The 25,388-nt window shown below is 39.5% G+C and overlaps 1 protein-coding gene across 1 annotated transcript in view; it reads right to left on the minus strand.

The window, feature by feature from the left end:
* The window catches only part of LOC136884022 (integrin alpha-PS5), a 156,085-nt gene extending 143,196 nt beyond the window's left edge, over window positions 1-12,889 (minus strand). Inside the window, exon 1 of the mRNA XM_067156026.2 lies at window positions 12,778-12,889. Coding sequence (XP_067012127.2) covers window positions 12,778-12,853 — 76 coding nt within the window. The 5' untranslated portion in view covers window positions 12,854-12,889. The remainder of the gene's footprint in view (window positions 1-12,777) is intronic.
* Between the last annotated feature and the right edge of the window lie 12,499 nt (window positions 12,890-25,388).

Below are 25,388 nucleotides of genomic sequence, written 5' to 3' on the forward strand. Positions count from 1 at the left end.
GGATTAGCCCTTGCATTAGTGGCCTAGAGCCAGATTAGGTTTTAAAACAAAATGTATTAGGAGTGCAGTTCGCCTCCTCTCACTTTGGTATTTTAGAGGCCATGTAATTATCCTTTTCTCGCTTAATAGGCCTCAGTAGGTTGGGTATTTTACCCCTGGGTTACGTCCTTAGAGGACAGCTTGAAGGTCGTGTTAGGTGTGGCCTTTTGATAGGCTTAAAATTTCGAGAGCGGATCGCTCTTTTGGAATTTGTTTCTACGTGCCTCTAGGAGGTCTTACTGTGTAATTTGGAGCAAGTGCTCCTGGGCGTGATTGGGGTTTTCTGCCCCTTTGTGAAACCTTATGTACATGTAAGCTTGGGCTAACTGCTCAAGAATTGTGAGTCCGGGGCTCGAAGCCCAAAGCCTGTAAATACTGTTGTTGCTCTTTTGTTGCCTTGCTACTCTGTACCTTCCATGCTTGTTATTTCTTGATTTTGAAAAGAGAATATAACCTTGTTAAATTTTACATTAACTTTAATTTCGTAGTTTGAGACCCGTTCACACCCGCACCTTCTTTCACCTCTACCTACCACAAAAATACGGTAACATAGCCCATCAGAGTTTGGGAAATAAACAGCCTTCGTACATCTTACGTGTGGATTGAAGCAAGGGTATGTGCTTGTCCCACTGCTCTTTGCTCCGGTAGTGGCTATACTTGGTGATTTATCACGTACCGAAACCCCTGTCATTGATTTAAAGTATGGTCTTGATGGAAGTCTCTACAATGCTTAACTTATGTGACCAGGATAACTGAGCTCCATCACCTGCTCTTACCCCTGAGGAACTGCAGCAGTCAGTCAATAGTTTCAAGAGCACATACGATCATTTTAGCTTCACCATCAACGCAAAAAAAATCTTGCTCAACCTGCCCCAGGGACTAGCCTTGCAGTGTTTAATGCCTCTGCTTCAGACATCATTCTGGAACAGGTAGAGAACATTCCTCATAACTTGGGAGCATCATATCTAAATGATGCACCTCACAAGAGGATGTTACCGAACTTGATAGCTGCAGTCACTTAAGTGTGGCTAGTGTCCATTATTTTTGAGTAGCAAGTTCAAACCCCAGTGTCGGCAGCCCTGAAGATGGTTTTCAATTTTCACACCAGGCAAATCTTGGAGCTGTACCTTAATTAAGGCCACAGCATCATCCTTCCCACTCCCAGCCCTTTCCTACCTATCTATATTAGTGCGACGTAAAACATCTTTAAAAAAAAGGAGGATATGGAAAATAGACCCTGCGCTGTTTATTTTATATTTGGTTGGCTACCCAACCGGGTCTTCAGGGATAAAAACGTAATAGTTCATACCAAACTCATAACTCATGGTGAATTAAACAGTTATTATCATGTTACTCTATGGAAGTTAAACCTGGACCCTGAACCACCATGACAACAAGAAACTTTAACATTTTCATCAGCAGAAACTTTGTTCAATCTTAAATATCAAACGGGAGACCCATGTCTCCAAATTTGAAGCTCTTGAGAAAGTGTGTATGAACATTGTGGAAGCCTCTATCACTGACCATCAGCTTCGGTGGAATGGACATGTGTACCGTATGAGCGACATCAGACTTCCACACCAGTTCCTGTACGGTAAACTTTCCTCAGGCGTAAGACACCCATGGTGCCACTCCTGGGGAATGACCAAAAGCAACTAACAAGGGAAGGGCGCATACCGGGCAATCACAGATCTTACTTGAATTTCGCACACGCATTAAATGAGCCAAAAATAACACAATTGCCAAAATAATTCTTTCAAAAATTAACTTGTGCAACCTACTGAAAACATTACAGTTTGTATGTTTGAATTAGCACGCTCGGCTACACAGGCCGCTACTCAATATCCTAACCGCAACTCGCACTGTCCAACAGCTGATTTGAGGCCACGCTGACGTACGCTTATAGTCGCTGTATGGGACTGGTGGGTAATTGTATAATGGTAATCAACATATTATTTTTTCATTGGATGAAACATATGCAACTTGTGATATTAAGCACTTATCCTCTCTTTGTTAGGTGTAGTTGGTGTAGAACAATTTTTTGCTTAAACCCTTCTATCATGAACATCATTTTTGCAGAAGCTATAAGGAGTAACTTGCTTTCGTCTGTAATGTCCCTTGTTATACTGATAGACCTCTATTTTCACTATAACAATCTTATTCTATTGCCTTTCACAGAGTGTGCCGATCTTTCTGGCCCAAGGTGAAGCCTCAGCCTGCAGGAAGCACTCGAACGCATACTAGCCAATGACGAGACTACTGCTGATCTCGTCATCCGCTTTATGTGCGGCAGTGGATTAATGAAGGGTATGTAAATTACAAGTGTACTGTTACTCAGGAAATGCACGTTCCCTTTTGATTCGTTAGTAATTTTTCAGCCTAATTCAATAATTTTTGTTTCATTTTGTACTGTGTTTCCAAATTTCTTCATTGAATAAATAATTTTGTTTCATTTTCATTTTCTTTTCCACTAATTTGTTCAGAGAGGATGATTACCTAGTTATACTTCCTCTTAAAACAAAAATCTCCACCGCCACCACTTATTGACCTACAAGAAATGCAGGAAATAAGTTATTTCTCTTAATGTCGTTACATCCTCCTCAAGATGTGTTGCGCAATTACTAATGGAATAGAAAAGATCACTGGTGAGGACCCTTGATGTGCGAAATCAGCACACACCGCAGTCTTGCGTAGCCAAGCGCACCAATTCAAGCGTGCAAACTTTAACGCCTTCTGCAGGTCGCATGAATTAATTTCCAAAGGAAATGTTTTGGCCGTTGTGTTATTCTTGGCTCATTTAAAGTGTGTGTAAAATTTACATAAGATCCGCGATTCCCCGGGTTGCACCCTTCCCTTGTAAGGCTCGACTTTGCTTGGACCTCAAAGAACAAGCTGCCAATGACCCCACCTTTCATTTTCATTGTCATTAAGAGAGATTAACTTGGCTTTATGGTTTAAGACCCATTAAAAAAAAGGATTTCCTTTCAGTTACATCCTAGTTAGACCCAGAAACCAACAGACAATCATCCATGAAAAAGTTCGGGGTTACCTCGACTGAAGAAAGTGAGGAAACTCAAAATCAGCACCAAATGCATGTGGATCTCTTGTTTGATCAGAAAGGAATTGTTCACAATGAGTGTGTTTCATCTAGTCTAACAGTAAATGCAGCTTTCTACATCCAAGTTTTGAAACATCTACAGAGGGATGTGATAACGAAGAGACCTGATCGGTGGTTCATTCACCATGACAATGCAGCTGCCCATTATTTGCTCTACTGACTCGACGGTTTTTGGCCATGACATAATCGTGGTACCACATCTTCCTATTCACCCAATGTCTTCTTATTCCCAAAACTGAAAGTATGGTTGTAAGGGTGAAGATTTCAGATAGTGGAGGAAATTCAACCTATATTGCAGTCTAGAGGCAGCAAACTATGGAATGGATCAATCGCCATCGATATTTTCCGATATTATGAGCTCAGCTATCGATAGTAATCGATAGTTTTCAAAAAGTGGAACGAATCATATCATTATGCCCGAAAATACAACATTTATTGAACACAATCCACAAAAAATCAGTAGAAAGCACAACTATTTCATGCAATGTAATTTCTGAAATTCAAATCGGTATTACTCATACATTTCTTCAGTGGCACGTCCGAGACATTCTCGGGCTGCATGCCTTTGCCCATAAAGTGAGCGCCCGAGAAATTCTCGTACAGCTGCAGTGTTCATTTTGCGATCGTCCATTTTACAGCATTCTCAACAGATGGCAGGAGAGTTTTCAGTTGCTTTCAAGGTCAGTATAGGAAAGTCTGGTCACGCTACCACAATCCTTTGCGGTGACGGCCATATTGGGTCTTAAGCATCGTTATGATATGAGCGGGCCCGATGTGATAATATGAAATATATTTGCATTTTTAAGGGAATTGGGATACTGCGCTACACCAAATTGTCAGAAGAAGTCAACTGGCAGGATTAGTGTTTCGCTTTCCAGTGATGAGCAATGGAGAGCTCAGTGGATACGGTTAAAAAATGCAGGCATGATAAATGGCAACCCACTTATAATTCCGTCTCGTTCGATGTTAGTAAGTTATAGCAATGGAATTATTCCTGAAGAATCACATGTTTATATGAATATTTTTTGTATTTGTGAGTCCCATTATGTATTTTCTTCTGATATCATTTTGATGAACCACAATTGGAACAGAAGAGTATAGATGGACGGTAACACTCAAGTGGAATTCGATCCCAAAACCGTTTCTAATCCACCCCAAGTCTTTAAAATGTTATAGGAAAGTTTCCAACAAATATATTTTCTTAAAAGAAGCAGCAAATGTAATAGGAACTGTATAATAATATTATTCGTGTTTCCTTTTTTCCGAGTTAACTACACAAGGGAGGTCGTTTAGGAAAAACTGAAGTATGGAGCCTGGCACAAGTAAGCTAAGTGACAGAAAAAAAGCCAGGACTCAGTTAAGGGCCCCGTAGTCGCCAATCCGGGCTTCCAAGTTAAGAGACCCTGGGGCGTCTTTTATTCACCTCCTACGACAGGGGACAGTGTGGGTGTTATTCTACCACCCAGGGGGGGAGGGGTAAAGATTATGAAAGCCTATACAAACAGGTTCGTAGTTATATACCGCAAGTGTTATACCACTCCTACAACAGGGATACATATGATTCGAATGATAAATGTAGCCCAATATTCACATAATGCCTAAGTATTCTTCTTATTATTTTTACAATATGGTTGACGTCGCACCGACACAGATAGATCTTATGGTGATGATGGGACAGGAAAGGGCAAGGAGTGGGAAGGAAGCGATAGTGGCCTCGTAATTAAGGAACAGCCCCAGCATTTGCCTGGTGTAAAAAATGGGGAAACCATGGAAAATCATCTTCAGGGTTGCCAACAGTGGAGTTCGAACAGACTATCTCTTGAATGCAAGTTGATAGCTACGAGACACAGACCGCACAGGCACTTCCTCGGTCTTCTTCTTCTTCTTCTTCTTCTTCTTATGATGATGATGATGATGATGATGATGATGATGATGATGATGATGCTGATGATGATGAGTTTTACCTTGATTATATTGCCAAAAGCCAACTGAAGACTGTAGCCCTCTGGTGCAAGGCGAAATAACTAGAAGTTTAAAGAAGTTTTGTGTCTATAGGTTTTCTGAACTGAATTGACTTTCCTTGTTTTTGATACTTCAAGGTATGCAATACTTCCTTCTCATTCCGCCTGCTTTGGATTCTGGCCAATAACAAATTTCCTGTATATATTTTTCAGCCAATCATAGACTTCTTGTAAATTTTTGTCTATCCAATAAAAGGAGAGGGTGTGTCCAGATTTAGTCCAGAGCCTTCTCGAAGCTTCCTCTCGGGTATAAAAGCTGTCGCCTTTCGAGTTAACTTGTCTTATTGATTGCCGAATCACTGAGTGTGTGTGTTAAGAGAGGAGACAGGGGTCCTCTTTCTTCGGCAGGCAGAACATCAACCCAGGTAACGGCCACCAGTTTTCTACCTCTGCAGTTATCTCCGCAAGCTGAACCCGAGGGGAAGGTTCGAATCTTTAATGGTGATAAGAGAGTTGTTGGTTGACGATTGATTGGTAAGAGAATTGTTGTTGAGTAGAGTTATGTTGTAGTAATATTATACTTGTGAACTCGTGACATGCAGTGGATGCAGTCGCCATATTGAAGTGTCTGGCAGTTTTTAAATGGCGCTTTTGATGTGAATATTTCTTTTGTGGCAACAGTGATTAATGTTGTGTGTGTTTAATTTGTAAATAGATGTGAATAAAATAACTGAACCAACTGAAAGCATCTCGTGTGCATCTTTGTGGATACGTTACCTCGATAATCCAGGTGGATTTCTTCACATTTTCCCTTTAAAGCACATTTGTAGACCACTCCAGGTTCAACAACTCCTTTTGGCTCCAGGTACTTAGAGTTAGAGCGCGGTGCACCTATCAGTAACCTAGATAGAAATATTATAGTTAAGTTTAGAGAAACACAATCAGTAGCAATGTTTAAAGTCCTTCACATTAAAGATACAAAAGGTTGGTTTCATTTGTCAAATTCAGCACTTCTCAAACAAGCCTGTTCAGGGGTACACAGGAAATATTCAGTATTGGCAGAAAAAATAAAGTCTACAGATGGAGAGTAGATGAACTGCAGAACAATATACGAGAAGAAATACTCAATATTTGGGAATATAACTTTAAAGTTTTTCAGTCTAATAAACACAAATGAACTCCTCCTCCTCCCCAGTGGTAGAATATGTGCCCGTAAAGGACATTTTCGTGTATCACTCAGGGTCGGCACTTCTGTTCCACAGAAGTTGGCACCACTGAAATGCTGTTTCTCTTCAAAGCCTTTCCGGCCGTTTGCTGTAGGACGTCTTGTCCTGTCCTTGGTTCCTTGATGGAAGAGCTCTCTGTATGGGATGATCTTTATCTTGACGTTGTACATTCCCATACCACCGCAACTGCTGCCTCCTCCAGTTTCTTGTGATGCTTGCTGCTTGTTGTTTTAAGGGGCCTAACATCGAAGGTCATCAGCCCGACCTCCAGTTTCTCGCTAATAGGGGCAGTATTAAATGATCCTCACAAGAGCTCCCATTATGCAGTCTGACACTTGCTGACCATCGCAGCATCCAAATCTCCATGGATGTGCATTTGCTGACCGTGCTTCTCCTGCCTTCCCCAACATTCAGAGCCGTAAATGAGGGCGGGTTTGATGGCATTTACATACCCCTACTGATTTCCAAAGCAAGTGTCACGACCAAAAACAACTGGATCTTAAGTGCTTGACATGAGGAGGAATGCGAGTTTCCCCATCATATTTCATAATGCTCATTAATAATAATAATAATAATAATAATAATAATAATAATAATAATAATAATAATAATAAACCACCTATTTTGAAGTTTTGAGTAATTATACTGGTGAATATAAAGGTGAAAAACAAAACAAAAAATAACACAGCAATTCCACTTCTTCTCATCCACAGGCTTCTCCATAGCAAAACTATCATTACGAAGTGACTAGTAAACCTATGTGAAGCTTTTGCACTTCACCCCCTTATTATTGAAATTATCAAAGTTGCTAAAATATCACATTTAGGTAAGAAACAATTTATTAGAAATTTACACACTAAATATAAAAACAGAACAGTTCAATTTTTACGAAGAAGTATACATGAGGTATACAGTCACACATCATATACACCAAAAAAATTCGCTTTTCGGGTATTTTACATCACCGGAGAGAAGAAAGAAAGAACTGCAATATGGCAGTAAGAACGTCGAAATGGAATGAGTAATTCAGAAGTTATTTGCTCCCGAATTCGTGACTCAAAAATCTCACCCCCGGTTTTTAGGTTGATCGATGACATCTACGAATTCCGAATATATTTCAGAAAGCAATTCAAATGAATTTCCAAGTATTTCGATGCGCGTATTCTGAAAACGACGTCGGATTGGGTTGCTTGGGAGAAGTCGTCCACCGGGGATAAAAGGAAAAACTGGACAGGATTTTGTTCTATTTTCCATCGCATGAATAAGGGTACGGTATATCTCTCGAAAGGGCAAAGCCAATAATAACGGCCGAAAGGTTTCGTCGAGCTGACCACACGACACCTTGTAATCTACAGGCCTTCGGGCTGTGCAGGGGTCACTTGGTAGGCCAAGGTCTTCGGGGATGTTGCGCCATCGCATTTAGTTTGGTTTTTTAGTACCGGTACTTATCGGTAGACCTACAACTTACTTTCCAAAGTTCGATTTACATTACCGTATATCCTGAACTGGGAAGTAATTGAGCAAAAATAATCGAATTACTTGTACCGGGTACTGGTTACTTTTCATTAACTGTAATATTTACTCGTGATTTATTTCTCGAAATAAAAATCGTAGAGTTTTTATCATTGTTACATCAAGACCACCTCCAACAGTATCAGACATTAATACAAAATCAACATGACCAACGCATCGGTTGGATGTAAACAAACCTATGATCCATAAATATAACCTTTTGATTATCGTACCGTATTGAATTGCTAAGTTGTCAATAATAACGTATTTGTTTTATACACATTTATACACATTCCAATATATCATGTTAAGTTAAGAAAATATAGACATTTTAAACCAAATGTCTACACTAGAAACATGTAACACAGACACATGGACTTAACAAAATTATTTGTGCACTAATGAAATTGATACATCAGTGATATTGAACGCTAATTGTATCGCTAGAATTCTCTGTAGCTCGCGCATTACATGTGATAAGTCTATCATAAGGTTATATGGTGTATCATGTTGAAACTAGGCCTACTGTATTTTAGCAGGCAAGGTCAATAATATCCTTATTTTGTGGATAATACTGAAGGAATAAAAACCGACATCCACTCTATTTTCTACCACCTGCAATACTATTCATCCTCTGTATGTCATATCGCGCTAACTACCTACATTCCTGATTCTTTAAGCATTTTACTATTTTTCATCCAAGAATGCTTTACTTGGGGTAATGGAATCAATTCTATCTAGTAGACATATATTTAGATAGGCCCCTGTAAATGGATAAGATAGGATTGCATTATAAAATAACAATCCTGGGGAATATCTTATGCATTTCAAAGAACGGCAGTTCCCAATAAATCAATCACCTATGATCTCCATTTAGGGCTGTCGTCCAGGGGACAGATTACTATCAGTTGTTCACCTAGTCTTCTTTTAAATCATTTCAAAAAAGTTTGAGATTTATCAAACTGGATCGAAAAGGCACCCTTGGTAAATAATTCCAGTCCGTAATTCTTCTTCCAATAAATAAATACATTTATTTGAATGAACTTCCTATTACCATACGTTTTTAAATACAATAACCTACTTCGTTCAAGAAATGTAGCCTATTAGAAACATAACCCTGTCACGAATTTCAATCCTTTCTTAACAATGATTCTGATCATGATTCACGTAACTGGTATATTCCATCTGTTATACTTCAGATAATCTTTGTCCCTCGCTAGTAGAACTGATTTGAAATTCTTGAAATTCTCTGGTAGCACGTGAATTTTTGTATAAAACACATTTAACGCCCAAATCGTTGGTATGTAAATACTTACTGTAAGTGACAGTATATCAATCGATACCTCGTCATCTAATTTAAGAAAGATAATATAATCTCCATTCACAAAATAACAAATAGCTTTATCACTACTTACGACCTCAAAAGATATGGTAGGAAAGGATAGGCACCAACTCAGAGCTTTGGCCTTACCCGGAAAATATCCTCGCTTAGCAAAAAAAAAAAAAAAAGTCTCGAGGGCCCCACCTGCTCTTTTATTTTGATCCCCCCTAACAACGCGAAATTAGAATTAGAAGACCAGCCCGCAATTATAACTGTATATCCTCCTAAACTCGTACATACTAAGAAAAATAAAATGCCCAGATTAAAAGTAAACAAAGTTGCCATAAAAGGATAAATCATTCAAGTTATTAATGCTAAAAATAATATAAAAATAGGGGGAAAATAATACATCAAATAATTTGATGCTATCGGATATGTTTCCTCCTCAGAAAATCTAATATTTCTGCTTGATGAAATTTTGGTTCCCTCCTCGGGCTATGCTTAATAATCCAAATTGCCACTGGTCTTTTCTTAGCTATACACTATACTGCAAATGTAGATCTAGCTTTTTCTAGTGTAGCTCACATTTATTGGATTGGAAGGGATAGACAAGGAAGGGGGAAGGAAGCGGCCTTGGCCTTCAGTTAGGTACCATCCTAGCATTTGCCTGGAGGAGAAGTGGGAAACCACGGGAAACCACTTCCAGGATGGCTGAGGTGGGAATCAAACCCACCTCAACTCAGTTGACCTCTCGAGGCTGAGTGGACCCCGTTCCAGCCCTCGTACCACTTTTCAAATTTCGTGGCAGAACCGGGAATCGAACCCGGGCCTCCGGAGGTGGCAGCTGATCACACTAACCACTAGTAATCAATACATCGTGTGGAAGCAAAAATGGAAAAAAAAAAAAGTGATGATAAATAAAACATTTAAAGTTCTACTTCAGCAGAACCTGTACCTTCACCAGTGTCGGATGAAGCACCGTGCTTTATTACCTCTCCAGTATAAGTTATCCAAAGACATGAAATTTATCCTATGTAAAGATATGCTTAGCCCTAAGAAATCGACACTTAGCGATGAGAAGGAAAAAGTTGACTTTTCTTCGCATGAGGCTGCAATGTTACCAAAGTTTGCAAGGAAGAATAAATTACTTCATTTTAAGTAAAGTGGCTAGCATCACTAAGAGAGCTAAATATAATGCTTTGGAACTTTAAAAATCATTTCCCATAATTTGTATTTTTGTCAGTAACATTTCAAATCATTTGCCATTTACGTCAAAAAGTAACTGGTTCTTATTCCTTAAGATGCGTTTTCTGAAGTAATTGGAATTGTAATTTTGCTGGTTACTTGTTAAAAAAGTAATTTGTAATTGTAACTTTTATATTTTAAATATTTTTATTCACGATCAGTATCATACATAGCCTATACATACAGAGGTAGTCAAAGATTCAGCGTGAATCCCACATAAGGTAAACTTGTGTGTGGGCTTCAATAATACAATAGCTCGATTAGGGACGATTACACGTCATGGCATCTAGTGAATATAGGGTTGCCATAAGGTTCGGGATGAAATTCAGGACACCAACATCTATAAGTTCCTACCATAAGCGCCGACTATACGGGAGCACTTGCCTGCGTGCTCTAGACTAAAATTTGGCGCCCATAATTCCAACGAGTGTGTTCGGGTAATTCCATGTGAACTGCCCCATCCGTTACCAAAGACACAATCGTTACACGATGTTAATGTTTAAAATCAAATAGAAAAATAATAAGAGTTCATAATTGAAGTAAAATCCCTACTTTACAGACCATATCATATTCAATATTATCTGCATAGATTTTTAAGTAACAGATGGGGCAGCTCACGTGGAATTATTATACTCATTTCTCAATAACACGAGTAAATGAAAACTAAAACCAACATTTATTTGCTTTGCTTTAAAGATATTTATGACACAGAGCTACCATGATGCGGCCACCAATCATACGTTTCTGAATTTGACACACTTTTGAGCACCTCATCATTTCTAAAAAAAATGTAATCATGAAATTTCTGACAAGATATTTCTTTAAAATTGTATTGCAGCAGTAATATTGATTTAACAGATTCTGCTTTCAGTCTATTTCTGTCATCTGTCCACTGTGAATTCAGCGAAATGTTAAATAATTTGCTCTGATTTTTAAAATTCAGGACATTTAGGGATTTCTTAAAATTCAGTCAGGACGCCGGGACACATGCTCAAATTCACGGCAATCCTGCTTTTTCAGGACGTATGGTAACCCTTTATTCCATTAGCATTTTGGTGATATTGTACTACTTTTATGAACTATTTTTCTGCATTAGTGTAATAAGCAAGAAGCTGGAAATGAGAAACATGGTTTAAGGAGAAGGTTGGTTTCTTAGTAGAGAGGAATAGTGTGCTAGTTGATTTTAATATTATAATGGAAATTTATAAGTTGATTTACTTTGTGGAAGCAATTCTGATTTAACTGTAATTCAGCCCAATTACCTTTTTCTTGTACTTTTTCCATCATTACCATACATTTTAAAAATCGGGAGAGTGCTGATACGTTTTTTTAAAAAAAACCGTGGCGCAATAGCCTCGAAGAGCCAGGGCCTACAAAGCGACCGCTGCTCAGCCCGAAGGCCTGCAGGTCACGAGGTGTCATGTGGTCAGCACGACGAACCCTCTCGGCCGTTATTCTTTGTTTTCTAGACCGGGGCCGCTATCTCTTCGTCAGTTGTAATCACATAGGCTGAGTGGACCTCGAACAAGCCCATAGATCAAGCTAAAAATTCCCTGACCTGTCGAAAATCGAACCTGGGCCTCTGGGTATGAGACAGGCATGTTACTCCTACACCGCGGCTGCCCCGCTGTTACAGTTAGGCACGTATTATTTAAGTACCGTAATCTTAATTTTGAAGCTTTTCTACATATGTTTTAAAAAGTTCGTTAATTTACAAACAAAAAAAAACCCTACAGTTCATTTTTGCTGTTTTTGTCCGACTTAAGGTGGAACGTCCCACTACAAACCATCACAGAAAAATGTAGCAGTGAACAGCCTTCATCTAGGCCGTCAGGAAAAGCATTCGCCATAAAACTGAACTTGATGCACATACCATGCCGACACCGAGTAGTTTTGAACAAGGTCAGAAAGCAGAAGGGTTAGGGGAGCTCAGCTGTGAGCTTGCATTCGGGAGATAGTGGGTTCGAACTCCACTGTCGGCAGCCTTGAAGGTAGTTTTCCACTTTCACACCAGACAAATGTTGGGGCGTACCTTAAGACCACGACCGCTTTCTTCCCATTTCTAGCCCTTTCCTTTCTTCCCATTCCTAGCCCTTTCCTTAAGACGTACCTGTGCCGGTGCGACATCAAGTAAATTGTAAAATGAAAAAAAAAAAAAACCATAAGAATTTACAATCCAATTCCATTATTTCAACTGAGCCATTCCGAGCTATGAACATTTCTTCGGTTTCCCTATTATTTTTCAAAACAAATCAGGGAATGTGATTGACCCTTAAAGAGCAGGAATTCTACTGGTCTACCTTACAAACACTCTGCTCAGAGCCATAAAAGTAGGTACTAAAGGATATTACTCACCAGGAATATGCCTTACTGAGCAAGACAGTGTATCCAAAGTAAGTTGCCCTCTTGGAAGAATTCCTTCCAACATCATCGTATATGATAGGATTAAAGGTGTCAATGTTGAAGCTGTGTACACAAGAAGAAAACAGCTGAAGTCCTAGATAAATAGTTGCTAGTTTTGTCACCATTATCTCTTCAAGCGGAACACAATTAACTGCAGTCGGATCGAATTCGAATGCACTGCTGTGACACTAGCTTCTTCCTGTGCTGAAAAAGAACAACCACAGAGCCTACATTGCTGTAACTCAACTTCCTGGAATGTGGTGGTTATCAGAAAGGAGACACACGTAATGCCAAACCACAACAAAGGAAGTTCGCCTCCCGGCTGACTGATGAAATCGTAAGTGACACCTCCAGCAATCAAACCATGGTGATCACATATTTTTTTTAGTTGATGATTCTGATCTTTTCTGAAGTGGCGGATTTAACATACCTGCACCCCTAAGCACAATATTTTTCACAGTAGCGGTGATTGGGATTTAGCAGGGGGGGGGGGGGGGGGGCGAGCAAAGAAACTTGCAGACAACAAGAAGTACCTGGGTTTGTCGGATATAGCGGGCGGGGTTACAATATATCAAAACTTTAAAAAAAGCTGTAAAGTGGTAAGTTTTTTATACGGTACTCTTTGAGCGAATTTCGACAGAGAGGTAAAGGATGATAGTTTAGTAACTTAAGTGCGGTAATATAGGCTATTTCATTGCTTTACGTCTCACCAACTACTTTTAACTTTTTTCGGAGAACCCAAGGTGCTGGAATTTAGTCCCGCAGGAGTTCTTTTACGTGCCAGTAAATCTACCGACACGAGGCTGACGTATTTGAGCATCTTCAACTACCACCGAATTTAGCCAGGAACGAACCTACCCAGTTGGGTTCAGAAAGTCAGCGCCTCAACCGTCTGAGCCACTCAGCCCGGCCAATGATAATTTTTTTTTATTTTTTATTTTTTTTTAAGATTGTGATTCAATAAAATCCAATAGAACTTTCACCAAAGGAACAATAATTAAACACGAATTACAATTAAATAGAAGTACAACGTGATTATGTAATAAAAAATCATTTAGTATTTGACCACACACACTAAGAAACTAACGAGACTCCCCGACTGCGAATGCGCGCGGCAAGCGTGTGAATCATACAATGATATATTAGTGTCCATGATCTTGGCCAAAAAAATATATAGGCCTACCTATATATACTGCTGCCACCCTTCCTCACAGCACATTCGAAGTTTCCACTACTTGCTGTGGCGCTATGCAAATCGGTTAGTCGCGACTAACGACATTGTGCATATTTCCGCTGATAATTTTGTTAATAATTAAATTAAATAAAGGAAAGAATTAGCTGATAAGACAACAAGGCTTGTACAACCGGCTTTTTTAAAAATAATTCCCACAATTCCTATTTTTTGCCGGATAAAGCGGAATAAAAATGTAATGTCTCCACAAACTGGGGCGGGGACTGCCCCCACTCGTCCCCCTAATCGCGGCTACTGATTTAGCATAGCCCCTAAAAAGAACGATAGTCAAGTATTTGAAATAACTACAGAATGGTACGGTAGACAGCAATATTTAAAAACTGGACAAAACCAGAGTATTCATAACCTGGTAACTTAAAGATGAGAATAAACTCACCAATCATAGTTCTTCCGGCCCCGCAGTGTAGAGCATAGCGTGCCTGCCTCTTACCCGGAGGTCCCGAGTTAGATTCCCGTCCAGGTCAGGGACTTTTACCAAATGCACTATAGAGAATACGTGACACTTTGCGAGATACCGTACCCCAAGACATCGATTGCCGGCGCACCTAACGGAACGGCCTTGAAACTGAGTGTAGTAGTGCACTATATACTATGAATTATGCCAAAAGTGTCAGTTTCAAAGTCGCCTTTAATTAAAAAGTGGTTACAGGAGTTTCCCCATTTAACATCGGATGATAAATTCTGTGACATTTGCAGGAAAGAGATGAGATAAACTTTTATATTTTCACCTAACAAGTTATTATCAACTTAGCAAAATAAACGTGGTTTTTAATTTAGCCCTATTAAAATACGTAAAATTGAAGCTGCCTAAAAATATTTTAGAACCTATTTGAGAGTCTATATTAGGCAGCTAAAATAACATTGAAACACGTAGAAATCCGAGGTCTAGTATTCACTATTGCAATTTTTCTGGTGGTTGGAAGTGTAGTGTGTTGTCTGAATATGAAGAGAAACGTGTTAGAACAAACACATACCCAGGCTCCGAGCCCGAATTAATTAGGTGCGATTAAAATCTCCGATCCAGCTGGGAATCGAATCCGGGACTTTCTGAACCGAATGCCTCAACGTTGACCATTCAGCGAAAGATTCAGACAAAACTAAATCATTACCGACTTTCATTATTTCTATCGATTTTAATATGCAACTTTCGTAGTTTCAATCTTGGCGTCTGATACGAGGTCCACGTAGCCTGTGTGATTACAACTGAGGAGCTATCTGACGGTGAGTACGTGCCGCGGCGCAGAAAGCCAAGAATAACAGCCAAGAGGGTTCGTTGGGTCGATCACACGACACCTCGTAATCTGGAGGCCTTCTAGCTGAGCAGCAGCCGCTTGATAGGCCAGGGCCCTTTAGGGCTGTTGAGTCATAGGGTTTAGTTTTCAAACACACAAGTTTTGTCCTTATCTGCCACTCAAACAATACAGTTATGATTACAAATTACTATTTCAATAAGGAATAGGTACCATTACTTCACACAACGCCAGTCTTAAGGAAAGCATTGATTTTTTTTCTCACGAACCGAGTGAGTGGCTGCGTAGATTGGGTCACGTAGCTGTCAACTTGCATTCTGGAGGTGGGGGATTCGAATCGCCATGAAAATGGTTTTCGATGTTCACACCGGCAAATGCTGGGATGGTACCTTAACCAAGGTCACGGCCGCTTCTTTCCCAATTCTAGCTCTTTCCTATTCCATCGTCACCAGAAGACCTATCTGTGTCGTTGCGACGTAAAACAAATTGTAAATTTTTAGTACGGGCTGGAAGTTTGCAAAGTAAAGTACAGAGTGACCCAGAAGTCCGTTAACATTTTACGAGGCAATACTTTGCATGTTACAAATCTCACGACTGGTCTGTATTGAAATGCGCATTAATTCAACAATGATACAAAAGTTTATTGAGATCCACCTTTTCACTAGATACTGGGTTCTTAAAAAATAATATTTACTTCACGGAGTATTGGAGGTGGAAAGGTAATAACTGACACACATGACTGACATGTCATGGGGTTCTGACACCATAATAAAGTACACGAAATGACCAACAGAGGGCTCTGGACAGCAACACGTCAGGTATAAATGGCCACATAGGCTTGACATGACATGGAATTTTATTGACACCAACAGAATGATAGGTTTCGCACGAGACTCGTGTACGGTGTAAAAGGAGCTGTCGTAAGAGATACACTGCAATCGTGGCCTACCCAGTCCCCCAACCTCAATCCATGTGGGGTGACAAGTCGCAAGTCTACCGTGATAGTCCGACCTCAGTAGGGATATTAAAAGATAATTTCTCACCATACCTACGGATATGCTGCACAGTGCTGTTCACAACATTTTCCCTCGACTGCAGGTTATCGTCGATGAAGGACGGCCGACAAAGAAAACTACATTACTTCATTTTGTGTTATTTAGCGAAGAGACATAACGTGGCTAGACGAGACTAATCAGACTGACAAAACGATTTCTCCCAAGCAACATTGATGATGATGATGATGATGATGATGATGCTTGTTGTTTAAAGGGGCCTAACATCTACGTCATCGGCCCCTAATCGTACAAAATGAAATGGCAAATTAAAAGCCCCAAAACATCCACTGACCACAATTCAAAACATGAGGATGAAGAATTAATGGATGGATGGATATGAATTTAAAACGATCAATGGAACCGACCCACAGTGCCTCACATGCACAGAAGCTGGCATAGAACAATAGTATTACTGATCAAGGGACTGCTTCTATAGCACGATACTGAGTCGATGATACTTGTAGTCGAAAGGGGTCCAAAATTCAAGTCAGCAGCCCCTCACAATGGTACTTATTGCTAGGAAAGCAGAACCATGGTATTTGTCATGTTGCGGTACTAATCAAGAGCAGTGTAGACTCGCGGTATTCCACACATTATGGTACTACTCACAGATAATGAAATTCGCACATGTATTGCAGACCTATACGGTTTCGCACATTGTGGCGCCATTTACAGGCAATGCAAACCTATGGTCCTCATCACATAACGGTACTAACCACAGGGACTGTTACTATCCCGTGGTGTTCCTCATATAGTGGGTACTAATCATAGGCAAGCCAGAACCATGGGTTCCCTCAACCCACAGTGTCACTCATACAGTGCTACTAATCACAGGTACTGTAAAAGCTGTCATGCTCTTGTTTGCTACTAATCACAAACCTATTTGGTTCCCAACATAGTGGTACTACGCGCAAGTAAAAACGACCCATGGTGTTCCCCGCGTGGTGGTACTAATCACAAGTAGTTTCATGGTTCTAATTTGATCATCCCTTGGTCGCCCCTTACGACAGGCAGGGGATACCGCAGATGAATTCTTTGTCTGTGTCCCCCACCCACAGGGGGTCCCAAGCAACATTTGCACGTCACTTTCGTGTTTTCATTATTTTCAGGATAACTAATTCAAAATATTTAATTTAATAGGGGAATGGAAATGCTTTAACCTCTTAATCGTTACATGTTTATTCTGGCTCCATTCTGGGTGAGGGCGGCAGAATAACACTCACAGTATCCGTTGCTTGTCATAAGAGAGGATTAAAAGGGGCCCCAGGGTCTCTTAACTTGGGAGCGTGGGTTGGAGACCACCGGACCTGTAACCGAGTCCTGGCATTGCTTCGACTTGTGCCAGGGTTCTCGCTTTCATTTATCCTATATGATCTCCCTTGTTCAACTGTTGTTCTTTTCCGACCCTAATGGTATTAGGTATCGAGGCCTAGGGAACCTTTCATTTTCACACCCTTCATAGGCCTTGTCTTACTTTGGTTGATACCTTCATTTTTCAAAGTTCTGGGACGCCTTCAATTTTTATTTCTGATTAGTGTTAACATAGAATGGATGGTTGCCTAGTTGTACTTCCTCTTAAAACAATAATCGCTACCATCTCCTCAACGGGCACCCAACTGCACAATTTTGGTCAACTTAGTGTACTCTTGTAAACCAATGGATGCGCTGCCCCTTTGGACTGACTGCTTGACAAATTACAAGGTTGACTCATATTATATTATTCCTATTTTACATATCGCTACGTTAATAACAGAATATCTCCATAGTTTCAATATCCGATTACTATGAAGCAAAATCACTTCTCTTATTATTTATGCAATTTTTAAGAATCTGAATAAATTATATTAAAGACAAACTCCACAGCTAAAAACCAGATTCCCCTTGGCCTACCAAAGCACTCAATCCTGAATTCACCCCTGTGATGCATGGTCAGCGACAGCTGCCAATCCTCAGTCATTACCTTTGGCTTTCTAGACGGAGGCCGGCCAATCCCACGTCAGATACAGGTAATCTGAACCTAGCTGAGAATTGAATTCGATCCATTGTGTAAGACTGACTACAAGAGACCGAGAGGGCACCATAAATGTACGTGCTCTTCATGTTCGTTAATTGTGTATTAAATGTCATAACAATTTAGTTTTACCGGGCGTGTTGGCCGTGCGGTTAGAGCTACCCGGCTGTGAGCTTGCATTCTGAAAGTAGTGGGTTCGAATCCCACTGTCGGCTGCCCTGAAGATGGTTTTCAGTGGTTTCCCATTTTCACACCAGGTAAATGCTGGGGCTGTACCTTAATTAAGGCCACGGCCCCTTTCTTCCAACTCCTAGGCCTTTCCTGTCCCATCGTCGCCATAAGACCTATCTGTGTCGGTGCGACGTAAAGCCACTAGCAAAAAAAAAAAAAAAAAAAAACAGTTCAGTTCTCCTTGTACAACATTTTGAGGAAACAAATGATTCTAAATACAGGAAACTAACAGTGCAACTTACTGTGCATTTAAATGGAAGTACAACCTGTGAATTTTTCTCAGTCAACTTGCTTGAATGAAGGATTCAAAATCTACTTTTATGAAGGTGAAATTATGTCTCGAGTTATGAAGATTATATTGTAGCATTCAAAAACATTGTTTTGAATTCAAATTTTGGACAGAATCGTATAGTTTCTAGAATTGAAAACAATGCATTCGAGAACTTTTAAGAATCAAAATTTCTATTCAAAACAGTTTTCCACTTAAGTATTTCTTGAATGCTTCACTCAAAGATACATGGAATTCGCAGAGAGGAATGTTTTTGGTTGTAATTACATTTCAATGTAGGCTGTAGTATAAGCTTACACTATTTTCTTTGCAATTTCCAGGGACAGATATAATTCTATTTATCGTATTGCTTTTAGTGCCGGGAGTGTCCAAGGACCTGTATAGATTGCCTGGTGCTTGTCTTTCAATTTGACGTCCATGGGCGACCTACACGTTCGGATGTGGGATAAGATAGGGAGAGAAGTGAAATCTGATGCTGGTACATACAAATGCATGTGTAAGACACGTTTGCAACTTATGGTACTATGACGGTGTAACTCCTTCATACAACCACCTATCTTAGCCCCGACAGAAATCCACCCCACTGCATTCCCTATGCCATCTCCATGAAGTCCTTCACTCTTCACAACTCTTCACAGCCGTTTTACCTTGCCTCATATTTCAAATACCTCTCATCCTATCAAAGTTGTAACACCAGATCTACTAATAATTCCATCCTTCCTTTACCTACCCACAGAACTGCCATTTATGATCATTCGTTCACAGTACTTGCCTGGCATGACTGGAACCTCATTCCACAATATATCAACGGGTTAAGTGCTATTCACACCTTCAAAGAAGCACTTTGGAGACATTTTATGCACCAATACAGATCATATGTAAATTTGATGCTGCTAGTCACAACCTTTGTATTGTCATGGATGCCCTTGTAGCAGATTAGTTTAAAATTCTTCCTTTATTCCCCAAATGTTACAAAATTTTATTCTCTACCTATTTTTACATGTAGGGTATTACTCTTAAGAAATTTTCCTCTTACTATATTTATTTCAATTTAATTTAATCATTATTTGCATTATTTTAAATTTGATTATTGTAATGTAATACAATTTTTTGGACACACATACTGTTTTCCAAATTTTAGACTCCTAAAACAGCTTTTTGATATCTTTTGGAATAGTAAAACAAAACACACTTGGTTTAAAGAAATACAAATGGGTCTGGATGAATTGAAAATAACTAAAGAACAAATTGAAAAGAGAAAGGGAGATTCTAAACAACAAGTACACAAAACGATCACTTAAAACATCAAAATGTAAGCAGTATGTTATGTCAGCAGAAGAACAGGCTGCAAGATCGTCTAGAATGAGGAAGTATTGGAAAAGAAAAAAGTATCAAGTGTTAAAAAAGGAACTTATTTTTTTAATATACTTATTTTTTGAAGTTTTTATTGTATAAGGTTGATTTTGGTGCTCCAATGTGAGCATGAATAGTGTAAATAAATAATCAAATGTAATACAATGTAATATATGTATATTTCAGTGCCTGGTTGGATGGAAGAGAAGGCCTTTATCTTGCCAGGTAAAATACTTATTCCTGTCGAATAACACCAAGGGGTCTGCTCAAGGTGTTACATGCCCTCACTCCATAAGAACAATGAAAAGGTTTGGAATTTAATTCAGGCTTTTAGCACACAGTCTAGTGATTAGAAATTGTGTACCATCTCCCCCATCCTGTCGGCCAACATTCTGATGGTGAAAACATTTTCCACCAAAGGGACTCAAACTGGTTAACCATGGTCTCAGATCATAATAATAATAATCATATCCACCAGATAGGCCAAGTATTCTATAGGTTAAAATCACTTTTTGAAGTGTCCTGTATGTTAGTTTGTCATTTGGTTTCATTGTTTCATATACTGTAGCAGGAAGTCTTCAGGATGAAAATATTAATTTTACTTCCTATTACCACTTTCACGATTTTTTGTGCCCACAGGCTCTGATTTTCCTGCAGCTCCCAATACTGAATGCTGTTTGGTACAAAGAAAAAAGGAAGAAGATTCAATTACACCTCGATGAAGAAAATTAAACTCCAACATCCCATCACTTATTGAACCCCTTCGTCTTTTGGGCATTTTCAAACTACATAAAATACAAGTCATTGCAATTTTTTTTTTTTTCTTGCAGATATGTGAGCAGATCACAAACTGCTATTATTCATGTGGAAGCTAAGCAGGCAAAGTGTGTACTAGAAAATTAAATAATCTAAAACTTGAAATCAAACACATCTAAATATATCTAAAACTACATAATAAATCGTAAAATATCTATCAACATCTCAAAAAGGAATTTTATAAAAATTCGCTTCACACCTAACTAACTGGTAATACAAATCTGAAAGGTAAACATTCAAAAACTGTCTGGGTAACGCCGAGTACTACAGCTAGTCTATATACTTTACATGAAAGTCGACGTTGGTATATTTGAGATTAATAGACTCAAGAACTACTGGACCGATTTTGCTGAAAATTTCACAATTTGTTCTTATTACTTCTGGGAGGGTTTATGAAGTGGTTTGAATGAAATCCAATGGGTAGTTTTTCTGTAACGAATAATTTTATGGAATTAATTTAATTGCAAAGCCGCACCAAGGTTGGATCGACATGATGTACATATTGTTGCTAAGCAAGAGCAGCTTACATTATATCACGAGAGTCTGGTAAGAAATGTTGCATATAGGAGGATGGAAACATGCCGCCATGTTTTAAAAAGTACCTTTCTTGATAGGAGGTTCATGACCATGCCTGTTATTTGGAAATAGCAATCCAACCTTCCGTGATTGAGATGAACTTTTATCAATCAACCAAGCAAAGAAATTGTTCTACCTCATCAATACTTTTTACTTTGCGTTTGGCCAATTTAAATTTCTCTGCTCGATTTACTTGACTCTCTCTCTTTGAGTCATCAGTCCATAAACTGGTTTGATGCAGCTCTCCATGCCACCCTATCCTGTGCTAACCTTTTCATTTCTACGTAACTATTGCATCCTACATCTGTTCTAATCTGCTTGTCATATTCATACCTTGGTCTACCCCTACCGTTCTTACCACCTACACTTCCTTCAAAAACCAACTGAACAAGTCCTGAGTGCCTTAACATGTATCCTATCATTCTATCTCTTCTTCCCGTCAAATTTAGCCAAATCGATCTCCTCTCACCAATTCGTGATTCGATCTATCCATCTCACCTTCAGCATTCTTCTGTAACACCACATTTCAAAAGCTTCTATTCTCTTTCTTTCTGAGCTAGTTATCGTCCAGGTTTCACTTCCATACAATGCCACGCTCCACACGAAAGTCTTCAAAAACATCTTTCTAATTCCGATATCAATGTTTGAAATGAGCAAATTTCTTTTTTTAAGAAAGCTCTTCCTTGCTTGTGCTAGTCTGCATTTTATGTCCTCCTTACTTCTGCCATCGTTAGTTATTTTACTACCCAAGTAACAATATTCATCTACTTCCTTTAAGACTTCATTTCCTAATCTAATATTTCCTACATCACCTGCCTTCGTTCGACTGCACTCCATTACTTTTGTTTTGGACTTATTTATTTTCATCTTGTACTCCTTACCCAAGACTTCATCCATACCATTCAGCAATTTCTCGAGATCTTCTGCAGTCTCAGATAAAATAACAATATCATTGGCAAATCTCAAAGTTTTGATTTCCTCTCCTTGGACTGTGATTCCCTTTCCAAATTTCTCTTTGATTTCCTTTACTGCCTGTTCTATGTAAACATTGAAAAGGAGAGGGGACAAACTGCAGCCTTGCCTCACTCCTTTCTGGATTGCTGCTTCTTTTTCAAAGCCCTCGATTCTTATCACTGCAGACTGATTTTTATACAGATTGTAGATAATTCTTCGTTCTCGGTATCTGATCCCTATCATCTTCAGAATCATAAATAGATTGGTCCAATCAACATTATCGAATGCCTTTTCTAGATCTACGAATGCCATGTACGTGGGCTTGTCCTTCTTGATTCGATCCCCTAAGATCAGACGTAAAGTCAGGATTGCTTCACGTGTTCCTACATTTCTTCTGAAGCCAAATTGATCTTCTCCCAACTCAGTTTCAACTTGTTTTTTCCATTCTTCTGTAAATAATATGTGTTAAAATTTTGCAGGCATGAGATACTAAACTAATGGTGTGGTAGTTTTCACAATATACCAATTTTCATTAAATTCTGTTAACCCGTTTTCTCATGGTTCGGCATGGATATGGACTTGGCAACAAAAATACAAATTCATTAATATCTCTTTTATCATAGTCGGTATGGGAAAAAATGTCTAAGGCATAAATGATCGGAAATTTAATTCTACATTAATTTAGTTATGTAGTATTTATCGATAGGACCATTAATAACATAGATATTTGAGAATTAAATTGTAGGTCTTCCCCTAAACTACCATTTTAGTCAGCATGAATAAAATGATTTATATCCTGGGCAATGTACAGACAACAGACGGCTCGGCGATTGCTGGTAGTAACACAGTGTGCTGTGGCGAGCGTCGTGCGAGATGGAAGTAACCCGTGTTGAGCCATTCTCCGGGTGAACGTCACAGTGAATTGGTGGAAGCCCTTGGGAATAATGCCCTCCCATACCGTACAGTAGCATGGTGGGTAGGAAAGCGTGGCAACCGGTGATTAGCAACTGTCGGGACGACCTGTCAGTGTGTCGACCGATGTGGCATGTGCAGTCATCGAGCAGTTCCTGGAGGAAGACCGACTATGGATGCTCCTGGAGTTAGTGAGGGCAGGTGGCACCCATAGGACTGGGTTTCTCAATGCCATACAAGAGTAAGAAGATGTACAATATTAGAAGGATCCACCTTTCAATACTTCGTTGTAAGTTGAACTAAAAAGAAGTCGCAACTTGTTTATTGGGACCGGTTTCGACACATTACAAGTGTCATCATCAGCCAAATAGTAAAGTAGAGCAAGATATAAAGATCTTAAAACAACTAATACATTGAACACAGGCAAAAAATTAACATTGATTCATATAGTAGCATTTGTGACTTCTTTTTAGTTCAACTTACAACGAAGTATTGAAAGGTGGATCCTTCTAATATTGTACATCATCTTATTTCTCTATTCAATACAGAACAATCATGAAGTTTTTAACTTTAAATTTTAAAAGCCATACAAGAGTGTCGAAGAGTATTGTGTTTGAGGAGGGAGAGTAGTCAGCAGCAAGATCAAGTTTGTTTCCCCTAAATTCTGTTAGATGCAGCTCTATCATCACACTCCCTTAGTTCAGGTGACACGGTGAGAAAGACAGAGACTGAGAATGAAGACTGAATGAATGATCATCAAGACAGAAGACTTTCAAATTACTTACCTTCCTTTTTTGCGTCCAGGCATTGTTCAGTCTTTTGGGTCAACAGAGCCTGGTTTTCAGTCCTGAAAGCTTTAAATCCTGGAAGACACAATGGCCGCGGCAGACCAGAAAAAGCAACGGGTGTTGCCTGTCTCCGCCAAGGCAAGTAGACCTACAAGCAGGCTCCTTACGTTTTAATCATTGGCCGAAGAACAGCCAATCAGCGACTGCCCCTCCAGCATGGTGGACCAATAGGCGAGCAGGGTACCGTAGACTGCAACACCACTCCATTCCACTGTGAGCTTCATAGGCATCAAAGTCAGTAGCAACCTTTGATAATGCTGAACTCAGTCTTTAGTGAAACGTCAGAACCCTAACACGCTCCCGGACAATGGCCTACAAGCCCAGAAAATATAGACTATTTCTAATACCGGGTGCAAAAACCTCAACTGCTATATTTTGGCAGTGTTGGGCTACATCAATTGCTGGGTTCTTTCCCATCCACAAATTTTCAGGGGGTTTGCTGGAACAGACAGGCAGGAAAGACCTGGCCATATTCACATATTGCAGGATATCATCTTTGTCCTTAAATCCCCATCTTGCCAAGTTGGTCGACTGGTGTCCACAGCAAGTTGAGTGTACTCCACATTTTTTTTTTTTTTTTTTTTTTTTTTTTGCTAGGGGCTTTACGTCGCACTCCACATCTTTCTGTCCAACTCTACACCCACAGGCTCATACTCTTGAGGTGGATACCAGATCAGAGGGTGCATGCTTACAAAAAAACTACACTAGTGTCCAAAAGTTAAGCATAATCAATAAACGAGGGCATATCGCCTGATAGGAATGTCAGACGGATTGCTGAACAAACTGAAGCTGACTCGCACACCACGTGTCACACAACTTGTCCAAAAAAAAAAAAACTGTCAGAAAGGTTCTGATAGCTAAGGTACACCTTTGACAACAACTAACAAAACTTGGCAATGTCTTACACAACAAAATTTGCTGTTAATAGGGTGTATGGTTACCCCTAATGGCCACACACTTCGCAGCGACATGGCATGCTTTCTATTAGATGGTCCAAGAACTCTTGTGGCAGTCGA

This window comes from Anabrus simplex, chromosome 12 (genome assembly GCF_040414725.1).
Source record: "Anabrus simplex isolate iqAnaSimp1 chromosome 12, ASM4041472v1, whole genome shotgun sequence".
NCBI classification, from domain to species: Eukaryota; Metazoa; Arthropoda; class Insecta; order Orthoptera; family Tettigoniidae; genus Anabrus; species Anabrus simplex.